General features: G+C 47.5%; 1 protein-coding gene across 2 annotated transcripts in view; it reads right to left on the minus strand.

Annotated features, from left to right (window-relative positions):
• LOC147106027 (A disintegrin and metalloproteinase with thrombospondin motifs 20-like) overlaps positions 1-19927 on the minus strand; it is a 288734-nt gene extending 268807 nt beyond the window's left edge. For both annotated transcript variants that reach the window (XM_086008707.1, XM_086008708.1), the window contains exons 1-4: positions 19787-19927; positions 14067-14248; positions 13836-13972; positions 12815-12932 (exon numbers count right to left, since the gene is read on the minus strand). In XM_086008707.1, coding sequence (XP_085864833.1) covers positions 12815-12932; positions 13836-13972; positions 14067-14248; positions 19787-19899 — 550 coding nt within the window. In that variant the 5' untranslated portion in view covers positions 19900-19927. The remainder of the gene's footprint in view (positions 1-12814; positions 12933-13835; positions 13973-14066; positions 14249-19786) is intronic.
• Between the last annotated feature and the right edge of the window lie 620 nt (positions 19928-20547).

Raw genomic sequence — 20547 nt, forward strand, 5'->3', positions numbered from 1 at the left:
ATCGGCGCAGTACAGGAACAGTGGGTGAATGGGACGTGGCAACCGCTGGCGTTTTTCAGCCGTCAACTGCGGCGCAACGAACGAAAATACAGCACTTTCGACCGGGAGTTGCTGGCACTCTTTCTGGCCATCCACCATTTCCGGTTCTTGTTAGAGGGATGTCCCTTCACCGCGTTTGTGGATCATAAACCATTGACCTTCGCCATGGCCAAGACCGCTGAACCATGGTCAGCCCGACAACGACGCCAGTTAACGTTCATATCGGAATTCACGACAGATATCCAACACGTCGCTGGTAAAGACAACCTGGTGGCAGATTGCCTCTCCCATGCGACCGTTCAGGCGGTCCAGCTGGGCATCGATTATGCCCTCATGGCCGCCGAACAAGTATCCGACCCTGAGGAGCAGGCTTACAGAACCGACATCTCTAGCCTCCAACCGGCTGATGTTAAGTTCCATGCAGCAGGCACCACGCTACTGTATGACGTCTCCATGGGAGATCCTCGCCCTATTGTTCCGGTCGCCTGGCGCCGCAAAATTTTTGACGCCATACACGGGCTTTCACATCCTGGAATGAAGGCATCCCAAAGGTTGATGTCGTCAAAATTTGTCTGGAAAGGAATGCACAAGGATGTCCGCGATTGGGCTAACACCTGCGTTGTCTGCCAAAAATCAAAAGTGTAATGCCACGTCAAGGCTCCATTGGCCACTTTTGCAGTACCGGAGCGCCGTTTTGACCATGTGAACGTAGACCTGGTTGGGCCGCTTCCACCATCACAGGGGTTCACACACATCCTCACCATGGTGGACCGCACCACTAGATGGCCAGAGGCGGTCCCTTTGTCATCTACCACTTCAGCTGACGTCGCCAGGGCGTTCATATCCACTTGGGTTGCCCGTTTCGGTGTTCCGGCGGACATCTCTTCAGACCGGAGTCCACAGTTTTCATCTGAGCTCTGGAACGCTGTGGCCCGGGGCCTCGGTATCAAGCTACATCGCACCACGGCCTATCATACACAGGCGAACGGCTTGTGCGAGCGTTTTCACAGGTCCTTAAAAGCGGCACTGAGGGCTGGTCTCCAAGGCGCCGGATGGGTAGATAAGCTACCGTGGGTCATGTTGGGTTTGTGCACGGCACCCAAGGAGGATCTTCAGTCGTCTTCGGCTGAGCTCGTGTACGGTCAACCACTCCACGTACCGGGGGATTTCCTCCCGAGTCCAACAGAGCCATGGTCCGCATCCGACCAACTCACCAGACACCAGGAAACAGCCAAGTCTTTCGCTCCAATACCAACTTTGCATCATGGCTTGCAAACTTCACACGTCCCAGCAGAGCTGAAGAACGCCACATATGTGTTCATCCGCCATGACGCCCATCGGGACCCACTCAAGCCCCCTTACACAGGCTCTTTCCATGTACTGGAAGCAGGGGACAAAAGCTTCTCTGTGGAGATCGGGGGTAAACCGGACCACGTATTGATTGATCGTCTTAAGCTGGCACACCTGGACCTTGACCGTCCTGTCGAGACCGCACAGCCGCCAAGACGTGGTCGACCACCCACGGCTCCCACGCCAGACCAAATGCTTCCACCCGCCAGCCCGCCCGCCCGCCGTCCAGCAGCTGCTACCTCAGGAATACAGAAGTCGCTCTGACAGGCTTGTCAGACCTCCTCGCCGGTTGACTTTTTCTGTTAAAGGCAATTCTGGGGTGGCGCATGTGGCAGAGCCACTAAGGGACTCTAAACAAATGTACATAATTCCCTTTTAACAACTTGTTAGCTACAGACTGAATCTGTATCTTTATTTATATTGTTTGCATGTAAATAGCGTGGCCCCTTTAAGGGCGCGTCCAAACGCGATGAGGTCATCACGTTGATCACGTGATCCTCCAGCGGCGGGAAAAACGTGATGACGTCATGATGTCGACCCGGGGCCCTCCCTCTCATGCCTCGTGGAGCCTCTGAGCTGAGCAGATCTGTATTCGATGTTCTCCTGCAGTTATTTGTTTAAACCTGTTAGTTTCCATTAAACTTCATTTTGTTTGATCGCCTGAGTGGACCTCAGTCTTTTGGATAGGAACTAGACATTCCTACAATATGATAAAAACGATCTTATTTGTACATTTACTTCCCAGGAAAAGAATCAACTTTAAAGAACTATTTGGTAGAGAATTTATTTTGCTCCAATCTACAAGCAGTTCCTGCAACCACAAGTTTGCTAGAATCAGGAAGATTGAGATTTCTCAACCTGTATTTGAGATAAAAATATTAAAATTAACACATTGAACTCCTTTCTAAATTACTCAATTGTACAATAACATTCTGGTGCGGGGGCTTGCTGAGAAACTCATATTATGGACTGGATTTGCCTATTCCTGCCTCTGTGACTCGGCCCAGTTTCCTTGGTTGTGGGGGGAGGTCATCAAACATTCATGGTGGGCTCCTGGTGGGATTCCCGCCAGCCAGTGAGAGCCCATCAGTATCCCCCCGGGAAATGCAAGCGTTGTTGCAGCAGGGCTAGAAGAGGTGGGAGCCACGTTGAAGAGCCTCAAAGACTTCCACACATCTCCCACTGAGGGCTTCGGCTGAGACCAGTCCTTCAGCAGGTTAAGTGCTGGGGAGCAAATTGGAGGGAGAGGAGACTGCTGCAAGTATCTCTCCCTCTATCTGTGGGATTCGGGGCCTTCTGCCTGCTACCCAAAGTGGGGCCTGCTGAGCGACCAGCAGTGGGTCCCAGTATTATTGCCTGGCTAGAAGGAGCATTCCTGCTCACCCTAACCCCACGGAAATACACAGAATTGTTTTTTAGTCTTCATTTTGTGAGTGGCCTCCAGCGGTTCCTTTAAGGAACGCTGGTTAGACCGCTCAAGGCCTAGGCCCAGTGGGCAGATCGTGTGCGGCACACACTCCACTCTTTGGTACTGAAAATTGCAAATGGAGTCTTACAATTGTCGTAGTTAAGTGGGCCTCTGCCTGTTTCAGCTGGGAGCAGTGGCTGCCTTGTGCACAGACGAGCCCCGGGTGTTCCAGCAAAGACAAATGAGCTCAGCAGGAAATTTGGACTCAAGTTCCCGCTGGCAAGTTCGGTGCAGAAAGTGGCAGGGGTTTAGCAGCTTTAAAAGTGGATAAATACCCAGGCCCGGATGAGATGTATCCCAGGTTGTTAAGCGAAGCAAAAGAGGAAATTGCAGAGGCCCTGACCATCATTTTCCAATCCTCTCTGGCTTCAGGTGTGGTGCCGGAGGACTGCTAATGTGGTACCCTTGTTTAAAAAGGGGGAAAAGGATAGACCGAGTAATTACAAGCCAGTCAACCTAAACTCGGTGGTGGGAAAATTATTGGAAAGAATTCTGAAGGACAGGCTAAATACTCATTTAGAAAGACACGGATTAGTCAAGGATAGTCAGCATGGATTTGTTAAGGGAAGGTCGTGTCTGAAAAACTTGATTGAATTTTTTGAGGAGGTAACAAGGAGGGTAGATGAGGGTAGTGCGTTTGATGTAGTGTGTGTGGACTTTAGCAATGCTTTTAAAAGGTTCCACATGGCAGACTGGTCACGAAGTTAAAAGTCCATGGGATCCAGGGCAAAGTGTCAAGTTGTATTCAAAACTGGCTCGGAGACAGGAAGCAGAGGGTAATGGTTGATGGGTGTTTTTGTGACTGGAAGGCTGTTTCCAGTGGGGTTCCGCAGGGCTCAGTACTAGGTCCCTTGCTCTTTGTGGTATATATCAACGATCTAGACTTGAATATAGGGGGTATGATTAAGAAGTTTGCAGATGATACTAAAATCGGCTGTGTGGTTGATACTAAAGGAGGAAGCTGTAGACTGCAGGAAGATATCAATAAATTGGTCAGGTGGGCAGAAGAGTGGCAAATGGAATTCAATCCAGAGAAGTGTGAGGTAATGGCCCAGAAATTCAGGTCTCCCCGGGTGAGTACGCACGGGGTACTCACCCGTAAGCCCAATGGAAGTGCCGGTTTCCTGCATGCACTGCGCATGCGTGGGAAACCGGCACTTCCGTTCCCCTGAAAGAAGGGGTTCAGAGTTCGAATGCGTGCACAGGAGAGGCTGCGCGTGCGCATCGAACTTACGTTTTTTTTGCAGGTTTTCCCGGGAGGGTAAGTCTCCAGAAGTTACACATATAAAAAGCAGTCGCAAGGCCTGCTTTTTACAAGGTAAGTGGTGAATTAATTAAAATTAAAACATTTTTTCCACAGGTTTATTATTTTTAAATACATTAAAGAAAGGTAAGTTTATTTTTAGCCCCGTTAGAAAATAAAATTATTTTTTTCAAAAATTTAAATTATTGTTTAAAATAGTTATTTCATGTAATTTATAGTTTATTTAAAAAATGTGATTTTTTTTAAACATTTATTTGAAGATTTAGTGATGTTTTGGGGCTTGTAGTATTTATAAGTTTGACAGCCCTTCCTGTCAAACTTATGAATGAAGCATTCCCTGTTCCGATTGGCTCCCCATGGCCCACGTGATCCCAGGGGACGCATCGAACTAACTGCGCCCCTGGGATACGCAAGCACTGCGCGCCGGCAGTTGGAGCAGGCCCAGGATCGGAATTCCACGGGGGCCCACAGCTCAACGGCCGGCGTGCAAGGTAAGTGCAGGTCGGGGGCTTGCATCCGCGGGAAGCCCCCGACCCGAATTTCTGGGCCAATGATGTGCACTTGGGATGCTCTAACCTGCAGGGCTGCGGACCAAGAGCTGGGAAGTGGGATTAGGCTGGATAGCTCTTTGTTGGTCAGCGCGGACACGATGAGCCGAAATGGCCTCCTTCCGTGCTGTAACTTTCTATGATTCTATAAATTTTGGGTCATTTCTGAGCAAGTGCAATCCAGGAAATTCCAGGTCTCGGCCCAAGTCCATATGTGCACAGCCTGTGTTTTTTTTTATATAAAAGGCCAATTGAAAACTGGACATTTGCTGTCTGGTTTGTGATGATTAAAATGACTGGGCAGCAAGCCCCCTCCACCCCCCCCCCGCATCAAATGGTTGGTCACCCTGTCGACAATTAAATTAAAATATAAGGCAGGGTTCCTGCTCCCAACACTGATCACTATCCAGTGACTATCCATGTGTGTGGGCATCAGATAAAGATAGGAATTAGCTTTCTTGTGATTTCCTACAACTGTCAATGGTCACTGTCCAGAACGGTGGATGCAGTGCAGTGCTGGAGGGCTGCAGGCACAAGTGGAACTGTGGGGAAATGGGGGTGGAATAAGTTTTAAAATCTGTGGGTGGAAACGGACTAAAGAATGACACTGTGTGTTAGCAGATGCCCCATTGGACCCACATGTTAAATATCGTTATAATTTTTTAAAATAAATTATTTTTTTTGGAGGGGGGGGGGATTAGTTATACTGAGTGCTGATCAATCTTATTTACTTAAGATCTTAAATGGGATATTTTAAGACTTAGCCAAAACATGCACTTAAGATCAAATTGTTGTAATAATATTGGGCACCACTCGGGGGCGACAATCTGTCTAAACTCAAAACCTCAGTGACGAGCAAAGAAAACTTCCAGGAGTAACTGATTACTTAAAACTTTATCAGATTAATATTTTGCAAAGAATAAAGCTCAAAAGACCAATGTCGCGATAAAATGAAAGCTCGAGGACTATATTCCGCAGAGTAAATGCTACAACACTAAAGTTATTGTAACGGAACACTTTGGACATTATAATAGGAGATGCTTGTTGTAGTGGACAACATACACATTTCATAAACCAAGGTCAAGCAGCTTTATAAACAGATATAAGGGGCTACACTGACCAGTAAAAGCCCCAGAAGCCTATGGCAGCCTTCATTGCTCTGTATTGTAGTGGTTCGTGTAGATCGCCACTAAATAAGAGAGTTTGACTTCGACGAACTATTAACAAGTTGTTTATTTACAGGAACAGACTAATTACATCAGGTAAGATGGCAGGTAAGATGGCTGACTGTAGGAACACCGTGGTATAGGTCTTGTCCCAGCGGGGACTCCACGAGGACTGAGTTCGCAGTCCTGTGGGGAGCGTGATGACGTCATCGCGTTTGTGTTGTGACGTCACCACGTTGTTTGCGTTTTCCGCGCTTAGGGCATCACATGATGCGCGTCGCTGCGTCACTGGCCGTTGAGGCCGAGGTCGCGAGGCCGGGCTGTGCCGGTGCTTGCTGCGGGAGCGGAAGATCGCGTCGCTCCCGTCGGCTGGCCATTGAGGCCGAAGACGCTGGGCCGGGCTGTGCCGGCGCACGCACATCACGTCGTACGTGACGTCAGCGCGCTAGGGCGCGTCTTAAAGGGGCAATGGCCCCAACAGGTAAGTTAAAAGGGCAACGGCCCCAAAAGGTAAGTTAAAGGGAATTACGTGTCTTTATGTAAGGTACAACCGGTGGTACCGCCACAGTATACACTTTCCAGCAGATGTTGCTGGATGGGATACAAAAGTGGGAGCCCGCCCCCGGGGTACTGGGAGCAATTACAGTATCACCTTCACCTGGTCCATAAGGCTGGTGATAATACCCACATAGCCCGCCTCCGACACCACCCTGCCCCCACCCCCACCACCGCCCCCCCAATCCACTGCTCTGTGCAGTGCTGTGCTCCATACAGACTAGAAGGCCCCTGTTTTTATACCCAGTCTGTATCAAGGCAGTGGTTGGAGCACTACAATTGGGCTCAGCACCCCTGGGCTAGGATTGGGGGGGGAGGTGAACCAGCGACAGTGCCTTCGATCACTCACGAGTAAGGCATGCTGCACACTGTTACATCCGTGATTCTTAAAGTAGGATGTTTTCCAATAACTACACGGAGGCTGTAACTTAACAATCAACAGGTGTTTACTGGAGTAGGGTAGTCTCAAGACTGGGAGTACAAAGGCATGCTCAAGGCTTATATACAGGTGTGGTCACTGCCGGTACTACAGTATACAGGAGCTGTAAAAGTAGTTCTCTCTTAAAGGTACATACACTACACACACGACTGAGGATAGGATCAGGCTCGGTAGTAATCCCCTGTACAATCAAACAGACCGCCAGCTACATAGACTCCCGTACTTATAATGGCCACTTTGGCTAATACTCAATGGCTGCCAGTGTCTGTGGAGCTGGACTATAGCAAAGTGTCAGGGCCTTCAGGAGAGAAAGGGTGAAAATCATTGATGTGCATGAATGACATGACAGCGCAGTCCCTCACAAAGCTGGAATATGGTCCTCATTGATGAATGTCCGCCTTAGGCCCAGTTATAGGGAATGTGCAGGGACACCTGCATTGTCCTAGTCATGTGCTGAGACACTGTCCAGGCCCAGTTATGGGGAATGTGCAGGGACACCTGCATTGTTCCAGCCACCTGCTGAGAGTCTATCCAGGCCCAGTTATAGGGAATGGACACCCACATTGTCCTAGTCATGTGCTGAGACAATGTCCAGGCCCAGTTATAGGGAATGTACAGGGACACCAGCATTGTTCCAGGCACAGACTAACAAGGCTGACCCATGAAGATTAGTGGACTAAGGAGACTGGTGGAGGGCTGCTGTAGCCCAGCACCTCCAACAGGCAGCTTTACATGCCCATGGTAAGAAAGTGCTGAACACCTGGGTGTGTCGACACTGGAGAATTAAGTTCCTTTAACTTCAAAACAGAGTGAATTTCAATGATGGTTCAATCAGGAACTTAGGAATTGTTTTATTTTAATTAACAGTGGAGAATAAATGTTATTTTTTCTTCTCATAAATCTTCTCCCCCCCCCCCGCCCCCCCGCTTTAAGGTATTGACGACTTGCTGGGGTCACAGCCAAACCTGACGTCCACACATGTGTAATTATAGTGTTACTTGACAGTGAGCCCTGGCCAAATGTTCTCCTCCCTAATGCAGAGGTGCTGTGGCCAATTGTAGCGCCCTGTACCCTAGCCCCAGCTGAGGCCTACTAACAATGCACAGACCGAACCTGGCACTTTGCAGCTTTATGTGATTCAGCTACTTACTGAACAAACCTCTGAGTCTTTGGCAGAGCATTTCTAAACACTAGACAAAAAAAAAACCAGCATTATCATCCAGACTGCGTGATACAAAAACTAAGAGCACCAATTTGCCATAACATTTATTTCTCTCTTCTGCTGTCAAAAAGATTTACGGTAAACACGTAGATCACGCTGCAATCTCTTACCACTCCTGCCATTTGAAGCAGATCAGTTAGTTGCAAAATTTCCCCAGAGTTTATCTCTGAAGAAAGATGTGGGACTTGATGTGGGTTTGTACACAGTCCTTCTATCCATTGGGACCTGGATTTGAATCTACACTAGACTGATTGGATAAAGATTCCCTGTATCGTTCCTAGCGATTGCGAGTCTTCCACACAGAACTACTCTCAATTTACCAAGCAGAGGTAGCACAAAATGGGTGGTTTTGAACAAACTTGCACTGCTGCAGTTAGGTTGGGCTTCTGAGGCTGGGTGGAGTAGAGTAAGCTTGCAGAGTTAAGTGTTACAACTGGGGTTCTCTTTATTCATGTACACAGCATGAAGGCAGCTTTCAGGAGCAAACACTCATCTCCTCTGAATTGAAGCCTGCACTTTTGTGTGTGATAATGATTGAGTTAAAGAAAAGAGAGAAGGAACTTGCATTTATATAGCGCCTTTCTCAACCTCAGGGCATCCCAAAGCTCTTCTCCTGTGAAGTGCCTTCGGACATTTTACTACAACAACAACTTGTATTTATATAGCACCTTTAATGTAGTAAAACGTCCCAAGGCGCTTCACAGGAGTATTAAAAGACAAAAAATTTGACACCGAGCCACATAAGGAGAAATTAGGATAGGTGACCAAAAGCTTGGTCAAAGAGGTAGGTTTTAAGGAGCGTCTTAAAGGAGGAAAGAGAGGTAGCGAGGCGGAGCGGTTTAGGCAGGGAATTCCAGAGCTTAGGGCCCAGGCAACAGAAGGCATGGCCACCAATGGTTGGGCGAATATAATCAGGGATGCTCAAGAGGGCAGAATTAGAGGAGCGCAGATATCTCGGGGGGGGGGGGGGGCGGTTGTGGGGCCGAAGAAGATTACAGAGATAGGGAGGTGTTATATAAATGCAAGTTGTTGTTGTTGTTTACAGTCAATGAAGTATTTTTGAAGTGCAGTCACTGTTGCAACGTAGGAAACGTTGTAGCCAATTTACGCAAAGCAAGTTCCCACAAACAGCAATGGTAATAATAACCAGATAATCAGGTTTTTTTTTAAGCAGTGTTGGTCAAGGGGTAAATGTTGGCCAGGACAACTGTTAACCAGGGTTAAAATGCCACAGGGACTTTCCAACAATATCTTTTACCTGGGTTAATTGGGTGCCCACCATTATCTCCTGTCCACACAGAAAGACGGAAAACACCATACCGTCAGGCCATATTGTGCAGACTGAAGCTGCTGACCTACTTACAAGGAATACAAGAGCTAATTCCACAACCATGTGCTTTCATCGGGTAGCCATGCTTGCAAAAAGCACAGGTCAGAGGACCAGGGTTGTATTCCTAATTCCGACCCACACCTCTTGTGTGGCTTCCCTACTGGGGGAGCAGGATGATGGAATTAAAGAAGTAAAGGAGTACAGCAAGTACAATATGTGACTTACACAAACTGCTCAAATTTAGCAGTTCCATCCACAGTCTATTAGTTGGGTCTCTGATGATTGAAATGTGCATGTTGAGCTCTACAGGAGGCCCTCTCACTGTTGCAACAGACAGGCACGCAGAGAACTGGGAATAAGGTGAAGCAGCAGCACTTACAGCATTCCTAGGCAGGCTTTGACACAACAGATCAAAGAAGTTGTTACCCATTAGGCAGGCAATCACGTTATTAATCAGTTCTACCATTCAAATAAATTCACTGCAGATAATGGTCTTCCGGCCATTCGGTAAGTTGTTTGTCTTTTTCACACCTGACTTACGTATCAGTAGCTTTGCCTGCTTTCATATCATCAGCAGGATCTGAGAACAACCTCTGAGTGTCTAAGCTCGGAAATTCCCTCTCTAAACCTCCCTCTCCTCATTTAAGACGCTCCTTAAAACCTACCGCTTTGACCATGCTTTTGGTTATCTGTTCTAATGGCCTGGATTTTCCGTTCCCCATGATGGCCTACGCAAATCGTAAGCCTTGTAAAAGGCCCCGCAAGTTCCGGGTTTCCGCATGTGCTGCGCGATCTGTTAAGGTTCGCCTTGACGGATCGACTACACCAACCCAAACATCACTTTCGCTGGCGCAGGGTTGGGCTGTTTGCCCAACTACTGCCCAACAAATGCCCACGAAACCCTTACGCCTGGTAAAAGTAGGCGTAGGGCCTGCTCCTGTGAAGCTCACCTTGGGACATTTTACTGTGTTAAAGGGGCTATATAAATGAAAGTTGTTGTCTGACTGGCATTTGCACATTCACATATATTTAGCCTTTCAAAGACATAAAGTAAATTTTAATGCAACTGACTTCTGAGCAGAGGCAAACATCACTGTAGGAAACCAGCTGGACTGGATGGCCCCTCTGGAGATACGAATGCCTCCAATCAGTTTAGTGTATTGCTTGCCCAGAGGCCAAGAAAAAGGAACTCTGTTTTCTTTTTTAAAAAACAACTAACTGAAGTCCACTTAAAAACTGATTATTTTTTAAAAGGATATAAAAATACAATAAAGTAATTTTCATTATTCAATGATGGAGCACTCCATCCATTACGGTAACAACAATGATTAAATTTTGTACGTGCATCAACCAGAAGTTGCACAAGTCAGGAGTGTGATGGAATACTCTCCAGTTGCCTGAATGAGTGCAACTCCAACAACACTCAAGAAGCTCAACACCATCCAGGACAAAGCAGCCCACTTGATTGGCACCCCATCCACCACCTTAAACATTCACTCCCTCCACCACCACCGGCGTACCGTGGTTCCAGTGTGTACCATCTACAAGATGCACTGCAGCAACTCACCAAGGCTTCTTCACCTTCCAAACCCGTGACCTCTGCCGCCTATAAGGACAAGGGCAGCAGGCGCATGGGAACACCACCACCTCCAAGTTCCCCTCCAAGTCACACACCATCCTGACTTAGAAGTATATCGCTATTCCTTCGTCCTTGCTGGGTCAAAATCCTGGAACTCTCTACATAACAGTACTGTGGGAGCACCTTCACCACATGGACTGCAGCGGTTCAAGAAGGCGGCTCACCACCACCTTCTCAAGGGCAATTAGGGATGGGCAATAAATGCTGGCCTTGCCAGTGACGCCCACATCCCATGAACGAATAAAAAAGAAGCAAGTACAATGCTAGTCACTGCCGCCGGTACAAGAGCTCTAATAATTAAGAAACTTCTCAAGTAAAATTAAAATCATATACACGACAAAAACCTATGAAGACAGAGACTGAATTCAAAACAACAATATCATTTCCAGCTTAATGATGTCATCTGTCTTGGCTGACACTCCAGTGCAGCTCTGATGGAGTGCATCACTGTCAGAGGTGTCGTCTTTCAGATGAAACGTTAAACCAAGTCCGCCTATTCTGGTGGACATAAAAGATTGCAATGCATTCTTCAAAGAGGAGGAGGTAGGTCTCCCAGTGTCCTGGCCAATATTGATCCCTCAACCAATGCCACCAAAAAAAAACAGGTTAACAGGTCATTTATCTCATTGCTGACTGTGTGACCTTGCTGTGTGTAAACTGACTGGCATGTTTGGCTAGATTACAATAGCGACTGCACTTCAAAAGTACATCATTGGCTGTGAAATACTTTGGGATAACAACAGAAAATGCTGGAAAAACTCAGCAGGCCAGGCAACATCCGTGGAGAGAAAATAGAGTCAACGTTTCAGGTGAACCCTTTGTCAAGACTCAATACTTTGGGATGTTCTGAGGAGGTGAAAGACACTATATAAACGCAAGCTCTTTCGTTCTATTGAACTCCTCAGCTTGGTTCCTTCCTTGAATAATGGATACCGAGGAATTATACTAAAAGAAAGCAATCTAATAATTGGGTGAGGATCACAGCATGATGAGATTAACACTCAAATTGTTTATTGCATCATCTGATCCATGATTGGAATACAGTCTTGGGATTAGTTCTTCCTATATACAGTACATGTATATTTATATATACACGTGCGCGCACAGTTTTAACATTCTGTGGGTAGGGATCATGCTGAAATCTTAAACAAAACAAGATTATTGGAAATAACAACAGAAAATGCTGGAAATACTCGGCAGGCCAGGCAGCATCCGTGGAGAGAGAAACAGAGTTAACGTTTCAGGTCTGGGACCCTTCATCAGAACTGGAAAAATATTATTGGATTTGTGGGGGGGGGGGGGGTCATTTCCTCTTCCTAAAACAAAAAAGTTTGTAACTGTTTAAGGCAGTGTAGAGGGGAATTTATTAGAAGCGCACAACCAGTGCCCTAAAATTAGCGCACAGAGGAAATCAGACCCCAGGCATGATTGCAAGATAGCAATTTAAATCAAGGGTTCGAAGGACATGAACTATAGACTGTAATAATGGCATTGTTTGAACTCTGACCTTAGAATACAGTCTTATAATCATTCCCTGGTATTTTCAACATGATTTTCTCACAATTTTTGTCAGTAATTGAAGTATATTTTCACAGTTATCAACTGAAGCTCTAATATTAATATTCTGAAAAGTGAAGCTAGAAACCAGGTTTAATTAAAACATTTTTAAATCGCTACTTTAAAAACACAAACTCTTTTAAAATGGGGTTAACACTTTCTCACTTAAAAAGAAAAACCTCTTGTCCTCACTGGTTTGGTAGTTTTTTCTCTAACCATCCAGCGAACACAACTCACCATATTGTGCGTTATTAAAAGTACCAGCTAGGGTCCGACACGAGGAATTATCTCCACCACATACTCCGCACTTATCCCGCCTTGCTTTGGAATTCAGTACGTGGTCACATCCTGCTTGCTGTAAAAGAAGCACTGGGAATTAGGGATTAAGCAGTTGCGATCTCTCAAGACGTGGCTGATGTATAAATAACAGCTTTCATAATATGCCAAATAAATTATCATTAATTGTGAGAGTAGGTAAGCTCGTCAAAATACATCTAAACATTTTCATTTGATGATGCTCAGCAAGATTGCTGGCAAATGGTGGTGCCAGCACCAGACACTAGTGAGACCACATATTCAGCATTTGGCAGGCCACTGCTGGCTTACACAATAAGATACACAGTGAAGCATCATTAACTGAAGCTATGTGGTATCGGAGAAGATCAGCACATTGCAAAATATATAACCTAATGAAGAATATTAATGCAGGACACGTACACGTCTCACAATAACACATTTCAGCCAAGTTTCCTACTCCTGGGTCCCCATCAGGAATCACATCTCCAGATTGAGATTAGCTCACCACCATGATGTGTGTAGCACAGGATGTGCTGGGAGTGTGCAGACTTTGTGGGGGTTGGATATCGGGCAAGTGTCTGCACCTTTTGGTGGCGGGGGGCGGGGGGGGGGGGGGGGGAGGGAGGGAGGTGGGCATCCAGCACTGAGGAACTTCAGCCTTTGGTACAAGGGTAGGCCCATCCAAGAAAATGTTTTCTTCATTACAGTGGACCTCCCTCATCAACACCCAGTGTGTTGGTGCTGAGTAACTGGAGCACATGCTGAAACGCTACAGACGCCTTTCATGCCTCAGGTCTCTCTCCCAAAAGCATGTGGTTCCCAGCCTCACAGTATCAACCCTCGCATGCAGTTCTCCTTCAATGGTGTTTGGTCTGCTACAGCCCAGCTGCCACCCAACTCCAAATAAGGATAAGAAGTTAAATGCATTAGGTTTCCAATAATATACAATTTCTTGACTTACCCTGCACAAGCCTTGCACACAGATGTCATTCGTATCAGGCCCACAAGGAGTACCATCAGTGACACGGTCTTTGAGCTGATAATACGCTGTTGTCCCAGCCACACGGCAGAAAAGTTTGCACCGATCCTTCATCAGAACTACAACGGCAGAACACACACATACACACTTATACTGACTACAAATGCCACAAGATTTTGCCACTTTGCGCCACAAACAATTTACAATACTTACTGCCGCTGTACTTTGGAAGCCAGCGTACGTTTGGCGGCAAACCATTGATGTTAAAATGCTTCCCATCAAACTCCGAGCACTGCTCTTCCCTGAAATCCCTTCTTCCCTTTGGACACGACTCAGTGTTACAAGATCGGAATTTCATTCTGCGACCCACACAATACTTCCCACCATTTCTGGGCCTGTTTGGGGAAAATAATAATTTAGGAATGAAGCAAACAGGACAGCAAGACATAAATAGGTTAGACGGTAAACAAAGTTTCAAGCCTATGGAAATAAACTTTACCTTCTCACATGTACAATACTAGAATGACAAAACAACACAACACCAAGAACTGGATTTCCCCAGCTACAAAAATATATAATCAATTTTTCCCCAGCTGAAGACTAGTAAGTGTTAGGAACTGAATATGTCATCATTGGTCAGAACATGTCCTCAATCCACCCACTTTATTAAACAATACTTATCCTGCAAAATTAACATCCTACAAAAACTATTTTGCAGTGCTGTAATAGAAAACTAGCCACCTGAAGGTCAACGTCAGCTGAAAATCTGACAGAAGGAGGCTTTCATTTACCTGAAAACCATTGGATGCGCTCACCCACCAGCAGCAATGCCACTGGATGCGCTCACCCACCAGCAGCAATGCCACTGGATGCACTCACCCACCGGCAGCAGTGCCATTGGATTCGCTCACCCACCAGCGGCAGTGCCATTGGATGGGCTCTCACCCACCAGCGGCAGTGCCATTGGATGGGCTCTCACCCACCAGCGGCAGTGCCATTGGATGCACTCACACACCAGTGGCAGTGCCATTGGATTCGCTCACCCACCAGCGGCAGTGCCATTGGATGGGCTCACCCACCGGCAGCAGTGCCATTGGATGCGCTCACCCACCAGCGGCAGTGCCATTGGATGCGCTCACACACCAGTGGCAGTGCCATTGGATGCGCTCACCCACCAGCGGCAGTGCCATTGGATGCGCTCACCCACCAGCGGCAGTGCCATTGGATACGCTCACCCACCAGCGGCAGTGCCATTGGATGCGCTCACACACCAGTGGCAGTGCCATTGGATGCGCTCACCCACCAGCGGCAGTGCCATTGGATGCGCTCACACACCAGCGGCAGTGCCATTGGATGCGCTCACACACCAGCGGCAGTGCCATTGGATTCGCTCACCCACCGGCAGCAGTGCCATTGGATGCGCTCACACACCAGCGGCAATGCCATTGGATGGGCTCACACACCAGCAGCAGTGCCATTGGATGGGCTCACACACCAGCAGCAGTGCCATTGGATGGGCTCACACACCAGCAGCAGTGCCATTGGATGGGCTCACACACCAGCGGCAGTGCCATTGGATGCGCTCACCCACCAGCGGCAATGCCATTGGATGGGCTCACACACCAGCGGCAGTGCCATTGGATGCACTCACACACCAGCGGCAATGCCATTGGATGGGCTCACACACCAGCAGCAGTGCCATTGGATGGGCTCACACACCGCACAACAATCGCCAGGCAGGAGTGTTCCCTCCCAGTCGGGGAACACTTCAGCAGTCAAGGACATTCAGCCTCCGATCTTCGGGTAAGCATTCTCCAAGGCGGCCTTCGAGACACACGACAACGCAAAATCGTCGAGCAGAAACTAATAGCCAAGTTCCGCACCCATGAGGACGGCCTCAACTGGGATCTTGGGTTCATGTCACGCTACATGTAACCCCACCTGACGTAGGGTCATCCAGACTCGAGTCGTCGTTGGCTTGTTCTCTCTACACAGATGCGGCCGGACCTGCTGTGATTTCCAGCCCAAAAAAAAGTTTTTTTGTCTGTTTTTTTGTTTTTCATACAGACCCCAGCATCTGCAACATTTGACCCCTTGTGACCCCACCGCATTGCTCTTTGATGTAATGTTTTCCTGACTGACCTGTTTGGACACCATTCACACCTTTGATTGCTGTGATTATCTCTCTGCCGAGGTGTGATAAATGGCAGTTGGAAAGATTACCTGTAAACATCTGACATTATTCTCTGACTATATAAGCTGTGTCTTTATGCATTTCTCCACTTCACCTGACGAAGGAGCAGCACTCCGAAAGCTTGTGATTTCAAATAAAGCTGTTGGACTATAACCTGGTGTTGTGTGACTTCTTACATTTGTCCACCCCAGTCCAACACCGGCATCTCCACACCACAGCAGCAGTGCCATTGGATGCACTCACACACCAGCAGCAGTGCCACTGGATGCACTCACCCACCGGCAGCAGTGCCACTGGATGCGCTCACACACCAGCAGCAGTGCCATTGGATGCGCTCACACACCAGCAGCAGTGCCACTGGATGCGCTCACACACCAGCAGCAGCGCCATTGGATGCGCTCACACACCAGCAGCAGTGCCACTGGATGCGCTCACACACCAGCAGCAGTGCCACTGGATGCGCTCACCCACCAGCACATTCCTCGTGAGAAAGTCACACCATCACTCATTGAACTGCAGTTTCCACTGATTTACTTTTTAAAATGAAGCTATCGAACAGAATGTGCAAGAGCCTTTTTTTGGTGAAGTGCCGTGTGATTCGATGGGGATCTGGTGGTATGGATCTTCACCTGATTTCCTGGCCATCGCACACCCAGTCCAAGCCAATGTGAATCGTCTCGGCTGGAACCTCCACTCCACAGATTCAAGCCCATTGTTCAGGGAGCTTCTATATACTTTGCTCACATTAGCAAGGGATGCATCTGTGGGATGAGTGAAGAAAATGGGTAGTCTTGTCTTTCTTTTGGCCAATTTTAGATCAGCCGGCTTTGTCTCGGGAGTGTCTGTGTGAGATTTCCTTTGCTCTGTGGTATAGTTGGTGAGTAGATGACCAATAGACTGGCTGGCTGCATTTCAAATACAGTAATGTCAATGGTTGTCTTAAACTGAGCTTAATTGTTGTTTCCGTTCATGCCTGGCTGGTCGACACACAGCCCATTGTCTGTTATCCTCCGCTGCTCCACTTTATATGAATTCCTCTCGGTCAACGCATTTCCCTCTGCTACTGGATGTCGAGAACCGGTCTAATTGGGAGGATGCGGGACTTCAGTTACGTGGAGAGACTAGAGAAGCTGGGGTTGTTCTCCTTAGAGCAGAGAAGGTTAAAGGGAGATTTGATTGAGTTGTTCAAAATAATGAAGGGTTTTGATGGAGTAAATAAGGATAAACTGTTTCCAGTGGTACAAAGGCCACAGATTTAAGATAATTGGCAAAAGAACCAGAGGTGAGCTGAGGAGAACTTTTTTTACTCAGCGAGTTGTTGTGATCTGGAATGCACTGCTTAAAAGGGCGGTGGAAGCAGATTCAATAGTAACTTTCAAAAGGGGATTGGATAAATACTTGAGGGGAAAAAATGTGCAGGACTATGGGGAAAGAGCAGGGGAGTGGGACTGAGCACGACTGCTCTTTCAAAGAGCCGGCACAGACACGATGGGCCGAATGCCCTCTTTCTGTGCTGTACCATTCTATGATTCTATGTGACCATCTCCGAGAGGCAACATGATACCCAGGCCACGAGCTCACTGTTTGCTACGATGTTAGTTTTCTCAGATCCCGTTGGTTAAAGATAATCATTAAAGAGATTGCTTCTACATCAAAGGAAATTACATCCTTACAATTCAGGGTCATTCTTGCTGTCTTCAGTCATCTATTTGCCAAGCCTCCTGACAGGGCAAGATTTCCCACCGGTAGCATGGATTTGTAAAGTTGGCTCCACTGTGGCGGGCTTGGTTACAGTACGGTCAGTATTTATCTGGTCTTTCTGCTTCTGTCTATTACTTTATTTGTAAAAATCTAGGCAGGCTATTCTCGTCTGGAGGATTGCCTTCCAGGAACTTGGATGGTCAATGAGAGCTCAGCTTGGGGCAGGTTTCATACTTCTGTCAGTTGTGTGACACCACAGGCCACACAGGCAAGTGCTATGGTTGACAATCACTGGGAAATAGCAGATCTTAAAAAAAAACTGTGGGAGAAAAGAATTCAGGAGCACCTGCTGTGAAATCGCGCACTCCTATCCCGTGATTTTCCCTCCATTAATTTTAATGTTTGGAAAATCGTGGGCTGGGGGTGGGGAATGTCAAGATGCGCGCTCCCAGGCTGTGTGGGCAGTGGAAGAGTGGAACCTCTATTGCCTTTTAACAAGCAGTCTTTTAAGGCTTTGGAAAACTGAGCCCAAAAATGCTAAATAAAATCCACACTGAAAGGTGTTTAAACCACAGTTGTAGTGTCCGTAATTTTTTTTTAAATCTAAATTTCACTGCAAAGCAACTAAAATGTTGATAAATTTCTATACATTTGCAAAAGAAACTACTGCAGAACGGTAATATTTTAAAGCATAAACACCAATTAAACGAAAAAAGGAAGCAAACAGACCATTGCAAACACAGATGGCAGGATTTTAAAAAAATAAGTCCAACTGTCCACATGAGAATTTCACCTGATCAAATGATCTCAATGTGGCGTGGAACTCTAAAAGAGACATTACCCCTAGGTATTTCTGTCCCATTGCATGACTGAATATTTATTTTTGTGTACGGAGGTTGATCAAAGCAGAACTAACATTTCCCCATGGAATAGTTTGTCAACCTTGCTATTTATTTCAGAAGCGCACAGTTAAAGAATTTCCTTCCTTGAATAGTGAGCAATAAGGACCCTGAAAACAGCCTTATTTTAGGGCATTAAATGTACAGCCCTTCTAGTGTTTATAATGTCTTGGGAAGATGGGAAACAAATGGCTTTCTAGGCACTTTTCTATTGCGTCAGTGTGCCGTATTTCTGAAACCACGACCTTCTGTAGGTGGCAGCAAACCAAATGTACGAACGGTAGCCTGGAAAACTGCGAAAAAAGAACAGGGGGGAAAAATTGGGTGGCGCCCATTTTGGGCGCTAACGTCGCTAGGGCACTAATTTTAGCGCCCCGAAAAAGTTAGCACCCCTCCGCTGTAAATTCAGTAGTAGCGTCCCAAGCAGGAGGCGCTCCACCTGCTGCTTGGGGCGCTGGTACTGAATCTCATGCACTACGTGCAGTAGCACCACGTCATTGCAGGCCTCCCTCCCTGATTAAAGGGGCGGGGCCTAGCTCGGCTGGCCCACCGGGGAGTGGGGTGCCGTGGAAACAGCCCGACACTCAAGAGGCGTGCCTGGCTGATCAATCGCGGCCGGCACCCTGCATGAAAAAAGTGATAGGAGGCAGGTGCTGGCAGTCGGCCAAAATAAAAATGGTCGCCTGACACCTGCCCTTTAAGGAACACTGCCACCGATGCAAAAACGCCTGCTGATCCTGTCGGACATATCAGCGATAGGTCAGGGGGTGCAAGGGAAGTTTGCGGCCGGGGAGCAAGCGGGGTGCTGTTGGCGCTGATGACGTCATCGGCGGCGGTGCAGTGGCGCAGGGCGCTACCGTTAACCTCCTGCTGAATTTCGCGGGAGGCGTTAACGCCACCGTGCCTGGGCATTAGGGGATTTGCGCCCCGTTTAACAAGAGGTGCAAACTAACCCAATTTTTCCCCCCAGGTCTTCCTCTCGGCCTACCTTGGGAGATTCCCAGCAGTTTTACACTTGGCTCGCAGCTGGTTGTGTGAGACCTGCACAGTTGAGGAACCCAAACCTCGCTGGTGAAAGGCGGCCACCATAGAAGGGCACTTTAAAACTGCCTGGTCCATGAGAATTAAGAGGAACTTACTCTGGTTTGTTACAGTCTCTTACTGCACTTCTGATCCCTCCGCCGCATGTTCTTGAGCATGCTCCATACGGTCCCCAGGGCCCCCATTCTCCATCCACTGGCCTCGTTGCCATCTCTTTGTTCACGCAAAGTCCGTGCCGACAGTGCTGCATCACACAAAACAAAAGCTGTGTTTTAATCAGTATGTAGCGACTGAGAGAACACTGAACCTCGTGGAATATAGTTGTTGGAGATATACTATTTTCAAGAACATCAACTCACACATTGCAATAGTGGGGCACAGCCATTGGCCTCAGCCAGGGATCAAGCTCCTGATCACTATGTGTGACTTCTACTGAACAGTGTTTGCAGAATCGGACCTGATTATAATTCGACAACAGCTACTCCTCAACTGCACGTGCTCAGCTAATGAAGGGCCTTCTTAGAGTTAGAAAGTGACTGCATAGCCTGATTTGACAACCTTTAAAGGTGGGACTTCGAAACGCCAATCAATGTTTGCTATGTCGGCTCACACATGAATAATAGCCACTTGGGGGTGAGGTGCCAGAGGGTTTCTGCCTGAGTCGCGAGGGCTGATTTTTCTCCACCTACCCAGGTTGGGCGCTAGTCAGACAGAATGCCCCCCAAAGGATCTTCCATCTGACATGACATAAACCTGTCTGCACTCCTGGGTTCAGGTCACTGAAATAGACCAGATAGTTCCCCGAGTCAGGCATGCCCCCTGGCAGGGCCCTGTATCTGGAAGGGAAGTTTTGGGAGAA

This window comes from Somniosus microcephalus, chromosome 16 (assembly GCF_052327205.1).
Source record: "Somniosus microcephalus isolate GS21.2 chromosome 16, FLI_Smic_1.0, whole genome shotgun sequence".
Classification (NCBI taxonomy): domain Eukaryota; kingdom Metazoa; phylum Chordata; class Chondrichthyes; order Squaliformes; family Somniosidae; genus Somniosus; species Somniosus microcephalus.